Genomic DNA, 13457 nt, shown 5'->3' on the forward strand with positions numbered 1-13457 from the left:
GGAGCATACTAAAGCATTCAAAATACAAAAATCAAACATCCAAGCCTGGGGGCTATCTTATACTAGCCCGTATAAAAAATTCAAGAGCCTAAAAATCCCCAGTGGCCATACAAGTCTAGCCAGGGACTCCTATTTCAAGAGATTATCCAAGGTCTACACCAACACCTAGGCTATCCATGCCAAAGCAGGTATTCAAGGTCTACACCAACGCCTTGGCTATCCATGCCGAAGTAGGTATTTAAGGTCTACACTAACGCCTAGGCTATCCATGTCCAAGTAGGTATTTAAGGTTTACACCGACGCCTTGGCTATCCGTGCCTATTTCTATACAAGACTCCCAAAAGTCCCTAGTGAAATCTTCCTCTACAATTTTTAAGTACAAAATTCCAAGTGCAAGAGTTCAAGTTCAAATCCTACAAAGTTCCAACAGTTCAAGTTCAAGGTGGTTACCAAACAATTTTTTCATAGAAAGTACAAGAAGCCTACTACTATTCAAACATTCTCAGGATACAAGTACAACATCAACAAATACAAAAACATTTCAAGTACAAAAATTTATCCTACATGCAATCCTAAGGTAATTTCAAAAATAAAACTTGAAATACTTACATGGAAAAGTGTAGAGGAAATGCAAGAGCAACAAGATCAAAGGGAGAGAGCAATCAAACTTTGAGAAAGAAAGAGAAAAATAAGTGAATGTGCTCATGCAAGAGGACGGTGGGGGTATATGTACTCAAGCCCTGCGCCAGGCGCTGGCCCTGTTAGCCATGCGCGAAATCTTGGCGGGGTCATCCTTGCTTATTGTACGTACTTTGCTGCTACAGTTTTCTGCACCAACCATCAAACGTCGAATCATGCTACTTTTCGATGAGTACAGGTATACATCTGTTCCGCCAGCATCAACAGATAAATATCTCAAGTATACGAAGTCCAAAAAATATGCGGATTTAAGCTTCTTACTCCTAGAGGACCCAAGCTCCGATCCAGGAAAGTCAAAGAAATTGAAATCCCAAGAGTCGGTAAAAAACTCTTTCCCCCAGTGGGCATATTCGCCAGCGCTTCAAGCCTCAGACGGCATTCGAAACAAGCACAAAACCCAGTGGATTCATTCCGGGTATTCAAATTCAAAATTCAAAATTCAAAATTCAAAATTCAAGATTCAAAATTTTCGCTGCCAAGCTCTGTTCTAAGTCAAAGGCGGAAAAGAAATACAATCCATACAAAGATCAGAGTCGTCAAGCCGCACGGAGGTAGATTCTATCCTTTTTTCTAACACTTGTCTTGTGCAGGTACCGGCGTATAAAGAATGGTCTTGATTGCAGAACATCTTGACTATTCTCCGTCCTATTCGAAAACTTTGACTTTCTCTTTCCTAACCGAACGCTCAGTTAAAGTGGGCGCTTCTGTAGACACCTAATTCGTGTCTCCTCGAATGGGATAATGACGAAACCATTGCCCTTGCTAGGTGGTTGGTACAACACCGTGCGGAAGTCCCAATTGCTAAGATGTATTCCAAAATCCAAAATCCAAAGTCCAATTTCCGAGCCCGTTCCCATTCCGGAACTCGGTACAAAATTCAATTTCCAAAAAATCAAATTCAAAATCCAAACACAATCTCACCCAATGGACCAGTCCATTGGACCAGTCCGTTGGTTATACAAGGCCATTTCCAATGTAAATTCCATTAAGAAATCCAAAATCGGGTGCCGACCCATAAAACCGAGCGTGCCGGGCCCCGCCCGGTAAAACCGAGTCCAAAATACAAAACTCGGATACGAAAAGGTGTGTTTTTAGTCGCAAAAATGCCTTAATGACCAAGAAATTCTACACTTCAAAACTCGTACAAAAGTACAAAGCCACGATACAAAAAAAAAAGGACGGTGTCATTGTCCTTGTTTGGCGGCACCTTGGACACGTCAACTGCGCCAGGCGCTGCTCTTGCGCTAGGCGCTGACGTGGCTTGCCGTTTAGCCGGGCAATCTCCTATTTAAGCCCTTCATTTTAACCCAAATAAGGGGGGAGGGTGGGGGGCAATTCAATACAACGTCGTAATACACATTTTTCCTCTCAAAACTCAAACACAAAATTCAAACTTTCAAATTTTCCTACAATTTTCTAAAATATCAAAGCAATTGGGAGTACAAATAGGAAAACTAGCCTAAACCTAGCAAGGTAAACCGAATCCCTAATACAAACTATCATGATCTAATCCAGGTTTCTACCTTTCTTATTTCAAGTTTACTAATCCTATGATGTTCTTGTGATGTCCATACACACTTGAACTAGGAAATGTCAAAAAAGGAGTAATCTTTGAGGGGATTTCATACTTGAAACCCCCCTCAAATGATCTTCCAAACTCTTTCTACAAGTTTCAAGTTTCAATCTTTATGCTTTTTTTTCAAAAAACATGATTAGTAAGTTGAAGCTTTCATTCTTGAAAGTATTCCTTACAACAATCATCATTAAATCTTCAAAAAACCTCAACTTTATACAAGTTCAAGGATGTTTGGGAAAGTGCAAACCCTTTTCGAAACTAGAACACATGAGCATTTCAATTTCTATCTTCAATATTCAAGTTCTACATTCAATATTCAATGATGTTTAAATGAGATCAACTTCTCTTTAAACGAGAATCAATTTCAATTCATAGAGCATATTAAAGGTGAGGCCTTTAAACATGGAAAGGTCTAATCTTCAAGAGTCAAATCTCCTAATTTTAATATTCAAGTTTCATATTCAAGTTCAAGTTTCATTTAAAATTCTATATTCAAAATCAATGATGCTTCAAGATGAACAACTCATCTAAAGTTAAGATTTTCTAGAGATTTGAATCCGTGTCGGGAACACTTATTATTAAGAAGTTTCTTGGCATTCAGATTTCAAATACAATAGTACAATTTCTATATCGTCATTTCAATATCGCAATTTCAATACCGCACTTTCAATATCACACTTACAATATCATCATTTCAATTCCGCACTTTCAATATCGCAATTTCAATATCTCACTCTTTTCTCGTTTTTCAAGGTGATGTGGTTTTAAACGCATTTCAATAATTCCTCTTCTATTTGTGATAATGCTTTACATGTTTATCGCTTTCATCACCAAACATGCTAAGTACAACAATATACAAAAGGTTACATCGTGCTTAACAAAGATATATTTTTTTGGACAAACCGACCTTAGGTTACTTGAATTAACTTTAAAGCAAAGTGACCACGTACAAGTAGCAATTTCAAGGTTCTAAATGCATGATTCAACCAACCAAGTGCCATGATTAGGATTTCGCAAAAACAATCCTTGTCTTGTGTTTGAATGTATTTCTAAAGATTACCAAAATAAGTGGTTTGTTCCCGTACCCGAAACTCACACATTCGGTTTCAAGATTCAATGCCTTGTCCAAACGAGTCAATTTCTGTCCTTCCAAACCGGAACCTTAAAATGTTTGGTGGCGACTCCGTCGAAGTTCAATATTTGAAAGTCGTATGGGTATTTTGCGTACTTTCTTATATTTTGAGCTTTGATTTTTCTATGTTCAAATCCAATTACGTCATTTGTGTGAACCTAGGATTTGGCTCCCCTTTTGGGGTAGGATTGAAAAGATCAAGCCAAACCTAGTTGATCACACATTTGATAAATTGGACAAGTTAGAGACTTTGATGAGTCTTAAACAAGACTCAACAAGCTCTCATAAAATACATATAAAATTCAATGTACAAATTATGCGAAATACAAAAAATACCACTACAAGAGCAAATGCAATTCAAGTATACAAAAAAAAACCCGTACAATTACCAATCAAAATAAACATCTACAATCACTAATCCAAGAAATTAATAACATTCAGTAAATCCCTACTCAAACAACAAACCATGACAACCATTTTGTCCTAATTAGAAAACCTAACTCAATAACTCATACAGAAACCCTAATTTTCTAAAAAAACAAAGCAGAAAACTTACCCACGCAATATAAGCGATGGAAGTGATTGTGGAAGAAACTAAGAGGTGGTGAGAGGTACAGTAAATGTTGGGCAGAGGAGACAGAGGAACTGGTGTTTGACTAATAACGATTATAAAGAAGCCATTCGGCAACACGATTGATCTAATGCTAGAGTTAATTTACATAAGAATGAAATGTGAGGAGGAGAGGGGAAGAGAGGTATAGGATGAACGAGATGTAACATGTCTGTACTCTGAGTTTCTACAAAGAGAGAGAAAGTGAGATGGAAATGGTTGAGTTTTTGAGGAAGACGATGGTTATTAAGTTCATTTTATCTTTTTTATTTTTCCTTTTTTATTTTTTGGTTGGAAAAAGAGACCCGTGTACCCGATTAAGGGGTTTCTTTTTATTGTTTTATTGCAAAAAATTGGTGGGCCCCAATGTAGTGAGAGCCGTGAACATACATAAGTGGTCTCTTATCTCTCTTCTTCTTTTTCGTGAAGAAATTTAGTAGGCTTAAATGTAGATTAGAGACCCGTTACCTATAATATTGGATCTCTCACATCAAACAGACCCGTTATTTAAATATTGGGTCTTTTATTTCAGGTCTTTTTGCCTATTTTTGTAGTAGTGAAAGTTTTCGCATAACCTCAAGACTAGAGAAACTCACAATTTCAACAAGTTTTGCCCATATGCATATACTAATTCTCAATCTCTTGACAAGCTAGCATAAAACATTCCAATCAACTAACTAGGAATAACATTTGCAACTACTAATCTAGCAAGACATGGAAATCCTAATTACAATGGATCATGCTAAATTAATCAAAAACGAAATTGAAATCAACAAAATCAAACAAACATGTTTTGGGGATTTTCTAAGTTTGAAAGAAATCAACAATAATAACAATGTGAACAAAGTTGAAGAGCAATATTGAAAGAACAAGATTAAAGAGAAAGAAATTTACTAGAAGCTTCAATGAATTCTACACTTGGGATTGATCTTCAAATGCAATAAACCTAAGGCTAATTATTTCTCTCTGTAAAACTTCTAAGAATTCTGAAAATTAGAACAATAATGGAATGCCGCAAAAAATGGGGAAAAAGGAGTATTTATACTCTTTCCTAAAAAAGACAAAATAAACTAAAAAAATAAGAAATCTGTACGTTGGTGCGGGCGCGCCAAAGGGGTGAGGGCGCACATATGTGTGTCTTCAAGGGCGCACCCAAAACCGGGTGTAGGCGCACCGATGAGTGAGAGAAAGGTGAGGAATCCAAAACACGACAAAGGTGCGGGCGCACCAATACGGGTGAGGGCGTGCGCCTCCGAGGCGATGAAGCGCAGTGATGGTGCATAAGGAAATGAGAAGTCAGCTACGGAGACCAGTGCGGGCGCACCGCTCTAGAACCTTCAAAAACGCCACAAACATGACCTTTTGAAATTTTTCCAACAGAGGGGTCTCCCGTCCTGCGCGGGCGCACAACATTGGGTGCGGGCGCACCGCACTGCAACTTTGATTATTTCTGAATTCTTCTTTATGTGTTGCTGCGAACGTGTATAGTACCGTGTGGGCGCACCTCTTGCTTGAATTTCCTTTTCCCCCTTTAACTCAGTCCAAATTCCTATTAAATTAAAACAAACGAATAAAAAAGAAATAAAACTAGAGGAAAACGATCTAAACTAAGAATCATTAAGAATTCAACTAAAACTAATATATAAGTAAAATCATGAAGTAAAAGAAGAAATAAGAACGAAAACTAGATGAAAATGATAAGGAAATAAAGGTTTAGAGCGACATAAATATCGCTCATCAATAACTCATATTATTTCAGATTTATTAAAATAAAAATATATAAATAAAATCCTGGTAAAAGATAATAAGAGATTAATAGATAAATAAATACTTAGTAAAATATAATAAAAGATGAATTTAATAGGAGTCAACTACTGGTAAAAGATAATAAGAGATAAATTTTACTAGGAGTCAACTACCATGTTCTATATAATGCACCTATATTACCAAAAAAAAAAACAAAAAAAAAATCTCATTAACGAAGGGCTGTATATTTATGACGGGCTCACATCCGTCTTTTAAATGAAATATTCTATGGAAGAATATCTAATTACCGACATGATCGATATATGCGATGAGGTAGTCAATTATGACAACCTCATTTCACCATGGGCTTGCGACAGACTCACGTCGTAATTGTTCTTTTACGGCAGGAAATCATGTTGTTAATACTTTTACCCCTTAAAAAAGTAACAAATTATCAATTCCCTCTGTAATTTAACTTTATTGATTCGTGCATCGCACGAGCTTAATTCTAGTTCTATCCAAAATCAAACACTAATCCAATATTAGAGCACCACGTAGAAAATTCTAATGGTTTCGGCTAATGAAAAGCTACTGCATAATAATGAGATCTACAATTGAAGATGAATTAAACTAATACTTAAATAGTTTAATTAAATTGACTTAGAAATAGATAAATTTATTCGGACACACCTACGAAAATCGAAAAAGTTGTTTTTTACCACCTAAAAAATTAAAACTTGTTTTTTTACCACCAGAAAGCGAAAAAATAGATGAAACCTTTATGTATGGATACCTAATTTAATTTTTCTTCAATTTTTTACACTCCCGGTGTGATTTTCTTTAACTCTTTCACCCTTCTCTTTACTTTCATTAAATTTTGTCAATTTTTTGAATTAATGGTGGTGAAAAATTATGTAAGTTCATGGAAGCTAAGGAAGTTGGGGAAGAAAAGAGAGTTAAATACATGAAGTTGTAGAAGAATAAAACATAAAAGAAATATTACCGTTATTGTGGCCCCCTACCTAACATTTTCATATATTTTCCCATTTTTCAGGTGGTAAAAAACAAGTTTTAATTTTTTTTTTTTAGTGGTAAATTACAAGTTTTAGTTTTTTATGCGGTAAAAAACGAATTTTCGATTTTTATAGGTGGTAAAAAACAATTTATCAAATTTATTCGCTATAAATATATAATAGTACAAAATATTAAATACAAATCCCTTAAAACTGTTGAGTAAAAAATATCATGCATGTGAATGTCCAAGATCATTAAATGCAAGCCATTGTTTTTCTACCACCCTACTCTATGTACCTAGTATTAGGCTTGAAATTTTTTGACAATGAATAGTGCTTTTCACCACTATATATATGCATGTATTCTGAGAGAACAAAGAACAAGCAACACAATTGCTTACAGAAAGTTTGTATCGTATTTCCCTTATATCGTATAAACTTTTGCTTCTTTCTTATTACCTCACAACACGTTATCAGCACCGGTTTTTCCTCAGGTATATTTTTACCTGTTACTCAAAATTTAGAAAAAGCGGTATATATTCTTAACAAAATATTTTTTGAGGAGTATGTTCTATAGTTGTCCATATTTGGGATCCTCTATATCAGAAACTCTAAACACCCGTTTTAATCATCAAAGAAAGTTCACATTGTTGTCGGTGTTATGGGGAACCTGGTAAAAAGAGAAAATGCTTATGTACTATATTCATGACACTTGGTTGTTTTTCTTATTCATGCATAGTTGTATATATGCACTCTTACGTACTACTTGCATGCATAGTAATATTAGCCATGCAATATCATTACATATATATATACATATATATACTATTCTTTTGCATGCCTACATGCATATAGCTAGACTAGACTTAAAAATAAAATAATTTTTTTTGGTAAAAACGATGTAGCCTTTATTTTCAGCTACAACTTTATTTTTGTTTCTCGAACCCACGATCTCTTAAACAGACTAGGGTTCTCGGACCATTACGGCTTGCATCCCGGGGGATATCCTTTTACAACTTTAATTCTATATATCCATTATTTCTTTTCAAATCCACACTAACATTTTTTTTGGTAGTAAATACTAAAATTATCAACCTCTTTAGACTATAATATACTAGTTTACTGTAACAAATTGTATAATACAATCATGATTTATCCCCTATAAAAGGGGGATTACCCGTCCCATTTTCACCACACAACATTTTATCTCCTTCTTACTTTTTATCCAAAACCACACAAATTTTTCCTCTAATTTTTCCTCCTCCATTTTTCCGATCAAATATGTTTCCGGCCGGCAACCCCGACCCTCCACACATCTTCACCTTCGAGGAAGATTTAAGAAAATTAAAACAATATTTTGTTTTAATGATGGCCTTAGTAATCCTTCTTATGGCATTAATGATTTTCATAATTTTCAACAAATGAAGATCTACATTTTTTTTATGTTTTTGTTTATTTCCGGCAAGTAAGAACAAAATGCATAATTCTTGTAGTACTTCATTTTCCATTTTGATGTATTGCATTTTGTTGCATTTTTAATTTTTTTTTTTTAACCATATATGTAATATTATTATTGTCATTTTCATCTTAATTTTTTTGCTTAAATTAACGTTACTATCATGATTTATTTATGTGTGGTTCATAATAATTAACTAAGGGGGAGAAGAAAAGACAACATTTTAATGATAGTTAATTATTATGATTATGATTAATAAATTAATTATAATGTTGATTACTAAGTTTAATGATTAATTGATTGTAGTTAAAATGGGAGATTTGATGAAAAGACAATTCAATGTTCTAGACTTGTCTGGGCACAATTTTCTGGAATGGACTGTTGATGCACAAATGAACTTAAAAGCCCAAGGACTGGACCATACCATAAAAGATATACTGGTTTCAGGCACTACAGAAATCAAAACTGCCATCGAGCAGGAAAAGGCCAAAGCCACAGTCCTTATAAGGCATCATTTACATGAAAGCCTGAAAACTGAATATCTGTTGGTGGAAAATCCCAAAGAGTTGTGGGATAGCCTTAAAGAAAGATATGGACACCATAAAAGGGTGCTCCTACCAAAGGCTCAATTTGACTGGACCAATATGAGGTTCCAGGATTTTAAATCTGTCAGTGAATATAACTCCACACTATTCAAAATTGTATCATTGCTGAAATATTGTGACCAAGCGGTCACAGAAGATCAAATGATAGAGAAAACCCTCTCCACATTTCATGCGAACAATATTGTATTGCAACAGCAATACCGAGAGAGGGGCTTTAAGAAATACTCTGAGCTGATTTCTATACTATTAGTTGCCGAACATAACAATGATCTTCTGTTGAAAAACCATAATCTTAGACCAACTGGGTCTATTGTTAGGTTATGATACATATGACAAAACATAAATCATGCGGAAAACCTTAATGCCAGGAAACATATTATTTACACATAATCATTTAGCATAATTAGGGAGCATACACTTTGTAGCGTGCCCTCCCTAGCTGCGCCCGAACCGAACAAGAACAAGTCTTTAGGACTCCATATGTCGTCCCTCCGTAGATAGTCCACAGTACGTCCGGATCCGCCTCAAGTTAGACCAACTAGAATCGCCCTTAAGGTTACTAGGAATTTCGGCTATTGTGTTTGCAAGTGTATGGCTGATTTTTCTTTCAAAAACTTACCCTTTGAATACTTCAATTGTATCTATAAATTATGACCCTAGGCACTTATTTATAGAGGTATGGAAAAGGAATTATAATCCTATTAGGATATTAATTAGTTTAATTAGAATCCTGCTAGGACTCTATTAAATAATCATTATCTAATAGTTTTAGGATTTAATCATATTTCGAATCCCGATTGCTTTAGGATTCCCGCACGAGCATTGCACGAGCACCGTACACCCGCGCAAGCCTTGCGGCCCACGCTAGGCGCACAGCGCTCGGCCCACTGCTGTTGTGCTCTCGCGCGCGCGCCCTTGGCCTTGGCTGGGCCTGGCCTTGCGCTGGGCCTGGTCGAGGCTTGGCGTGCGATGGTGCGTGTGGCTCGCTGGGCGATGGCCTGGCTTCGTGCTGGGCCTTCGTCTAGCGGGCCTCGTCCAATGCTAATTCGTACGATATGCTTCCGATTAAATTCCCGATTCCGGAATTCATTTCCGATACGAACAATATTTAATATTTCCGATTCCGGAATTAATTTCCGTTTCGAACAAATATTTAATATTTCCGTTTCCGGAATTATTTTCCGATTCCGATAATATTTCCGATTCTGACAATATTTCCGTTTCCGGCAATATTTGCGATTCCGGCAATATTTCCATTTCCGATAATATTTTCCGATACGTACCATGTTTCCGTTTCCGGCAACATCTACGACTTGGATAATATTTATATTTCCGATACGATCCATATTTCTGTTTCCGGAAATATCATCGTTTCCGGAGTATTCACTTACTTGTGACGATCTCAGCTCCCACTGAAACCAAGATCCATCGATTCCGAATATCCATAGATAGAGTATTTAATGCCATTAAATACTTGATTCGTTTACGTACTATTTGTGTGACCCTACGGGTTCAGTCAAGAGTAAGCTGTGGATTAATATCATTAATTCCACTTGAACTGAAACGGCCTCTAGCTAGGCATTCAGCTCACTTGATCTCACTGAATTATTAACTTGTTAATTAATACTGAACCGCATTTATTAGACTTAACATTGAATGCATACTTGGACCAAGGGCATTATTTCCTTCAGTCTCCCACTTGTCCTTAGGGACAAGTGTGCATTTCCTAATTCCTTTGTCGCTCGATGCTTGCTCTTGAACATAAGGTAAGAGTTGTCATCCTTATTATGTCCAGAGGTGTTTCTCGGTTTCAGAGTTCAACTGATCAAATAAACAGATAATCATAGCCTATGATTCATCTGAGCACGGCCATGCATTTCACAGTTTCTATGTCTCCGAGTGGCCTTGTACAACTTTTAAGCATCTCATCCCGATTTATGGGAGGACAATCCCAATCTTGCGATCTTGAGATTAGACTTCGTTTGATAGGTGATTACCTGAGCGTTGCCTTTATAGCCTCCTTTTACGGTGCGACGGTTGGTCAACGTCAAAGCAACCAGTTCTCAAACAAGTAATCTCAAATCACTCAGGTATTGAGGATTTAGTGTCTAATAATTTTAATGAAATTTACTTATGACAGATTTTCATCGCTTACAGTAAAGTTTCATAGGTCTGTCCGGTACTAGTCTTCCCAAAGTAAGTATCTATGCAAATGATTATGACATTGCCATGTCCACATAGTTCAAGAAACAGAACTACTAGTCATCTTGCATTCTAGTCGTCTAACGTTTTCTATGCGTCCAATTTTATAGAAAACTCCGACCAGGGACCATTTTCAACTTTTGACATTCAAGTTCACTTGATAGACATTTCTTAGTCACAGGACTGGTCCTGACAGTCTATCTTGAATATATCGTCAAATTGAAGGGACTCATCATTTAATAAACCACAAATTAAATGGAAAAATGAATTCTATTCATTTATTGTGAATGATTAACCAATAATGTTTTACAAAGATTTAAACTCTAAAACTTTAAAACATTAAATAAGGACATCAAAGCCATTCTCCAATATGCTTGATTCCCATGGCTGCAGTGTGCGAGTTGTGCTTCGCCTGCGGCAGAGGTTTAGTCAATGGATCTGATATGTTGTCATCAGTTCCAATCTTGCTTATCTCGACTTCTTTTCTTTCAACGAACTCTCGTAGAAGGTGAAATCTACGAAGTACATGCTTGACTCTTTGGTGGTATCTAGGCTCCTTTGCCTGTGCAATAGCTCCGTTATTATCACAATACAGGACTATTGGTCCTTTAATGGAGGGGACTACACCTAGTTCACCTATGAACTTCCTTAGCCATATAGCTTCCTTTGCTGCTTCATGTGCAGCAATGTACTCCGCTTCAGTTGTAGAATCCTCAATGGTGCTTTGCTTAGCACTTTTCCAGCTTACTGCACCTCCGTTGAGGCAGAAGACAAACCCAGACTGTGATCTGAAATCATCTTTGTCGGTTTGGAAACTTGCGTCCGTATAGCCTCTAACAATTAATTCATCATCTCCACCATAGACCAGGAAGTCATCTTTGTGCCTTTTCAGGTACTTCAGAATATTCTTGGCAGCAGTCCAATGTGCGTCTCCTGGGTCTGACTGGTATCGGCTCGTAGCACTGAGTGCGTACGCAACATCCGGGCGTGTACATATCATAGCATACATTATTGAACCAATCAATGATGCATATGGAATCCCATTCATTTGTCTACGCTCATCAAGTGTTTTTGGGCACTGAGTCTTGCTTAGAGTCATTCCATGAGACATGGGTAGGTAGCCTCGCTTGGAGTCTGCCATCTTGAACCTATCAAGCACCTTATTGATATAAGTGCTTTGACTAAGTCCAATCATCTTTTTAGATCTATCTCTGTAAATCTTGATGCCCAATATGTACTGTGCTTCTCCTAGATCCTTCATCGAAAAACATTTCCCAAGCCAAATCTTGACAGAGTTCAACATAGGAATGTCATTTCCGATAAGTAATATGTCGTCGACATATAATACTAGAAAAGCAATTTTTCTCCCACTGACCTTCTTGTATACACAAGATTCGTCTGCGTTTTTTATGAAACCAAAGTCACTGACTGCTTCATCAAAACGTATATTCCAGCTCCTTGATGCCTGCTTCAATCCGTAGATTGATTTCTTTAGCTTGCATACCTTTTTAGCATTCTTTGTATCCTCAAAACCTTCAGGCTGTGTCATGAACGCAGTTTCTGTTAAAACACCGTTTAAGAAAGCGGTTTTGACATCCATCTGCCATATTTCGTAATCGTAATATGCAGCGATTGCTAACATTATCCGAATAGACTTTAGCATTGCAACTGGTGAAAAGGTTTCATCGTAATCCACACCGTGGACTTGCCTGTAACCTTTTGCAACCAATCTAGCTTTGAAAACTTCAAGTTTCCCATCCTTGTCCTTTTTCAGTTTGAAAACCCATTTGCTTCCAATTGCTTGGTAGCCATCTGGCAAATCGACCAAATCCCATACTTGGTTTTCAGACATGGAGTCTAATTCAGATTGCATGGCTTCTTGCCATTGCTTGGAGCTAGGGCTCGTCATAGCTTGTTTGTAAGTCGCAGGTTAATCACTTTCAAGTAATAGAACGTCATAGCTCTCATTCGTCAAAATACCTAAGTACCTTTCCGGTTGAGATCTATATCTTTGCGATCTACGCGGGGTAACATTTCTAGATTGACCATGATTCTCACTAGATTCTTCTAAAGATCTCTGAGTTTCATCCTGAATGTCATCTTGAGAATTCTCTAGAGTTTGTTGTTCGACTCGAATTTCTTCGAGGTCTACTTTTCTCCCACTTGTCATTTTGGAAATGTGATCTTTCTCCAAAAAGACACCATCTCGAACAACAAACACCTTGTTCTCAGATGTATTGTAGAAGTAATACCCCTTTGTTTCCTTTGGATAGCCCACAAGGATACATTTGTCAGATTTCGGATGAAGTTTGTCTGAAATTAATCGTTTGACGTATACTTCACATCCCCAAATCTTAAGAAAAGACACATTTGGAGGCTTTCCAAACCATAACTCATATGGAGTCTTTTCGACAGCTT

General features: G+C 36.7%; 1 protein-coding gene across 1 annotated transcript; it reads left to right on the forward strand.

Moving 5' to 3' along the window:
- The first annotated feature begins 8543 nt into the window (after positions 1–8543).
- Positions 8544–9161, forward strand: LOC110798169 (uncharacterized). Its single transcript, XM_022003337.1, has one exon. It carries the CDS (start codon positions 8544–8546, stop codon positions 9159–9161), a length of 618 nt encoding a protein of 205 aa, XP_021859029.1.
- Positions 9162–13457: the final 4296 nt, after the last annotated feature.

The sequence above is a fragment of the Spinacia oleracea genome, chromosome 5 (genome assembly GCF_020520425.1).
Source record: "Spinacia oleracea cultivar Varoflay chromosome 5, BTI_SOV_V1, whole genome shotgun sequence".
Lineage (NCBI taxonomy): Eukaryota > Viridiplantae > Streptophyta > Magnoliopsida > Caryophyllales > Amaranthaceae > Spinacia > Spinacia oleracea.

Excerpts from the sequence above, each read along its gene's own strand:
- LOC110798169 (XM_022003337.1), top strand. The coding sequence starts at position 8,544 with ATGGGAGATTTGATGAAAAGACAATTCAATGTTCTAGACTTGTCTGGG.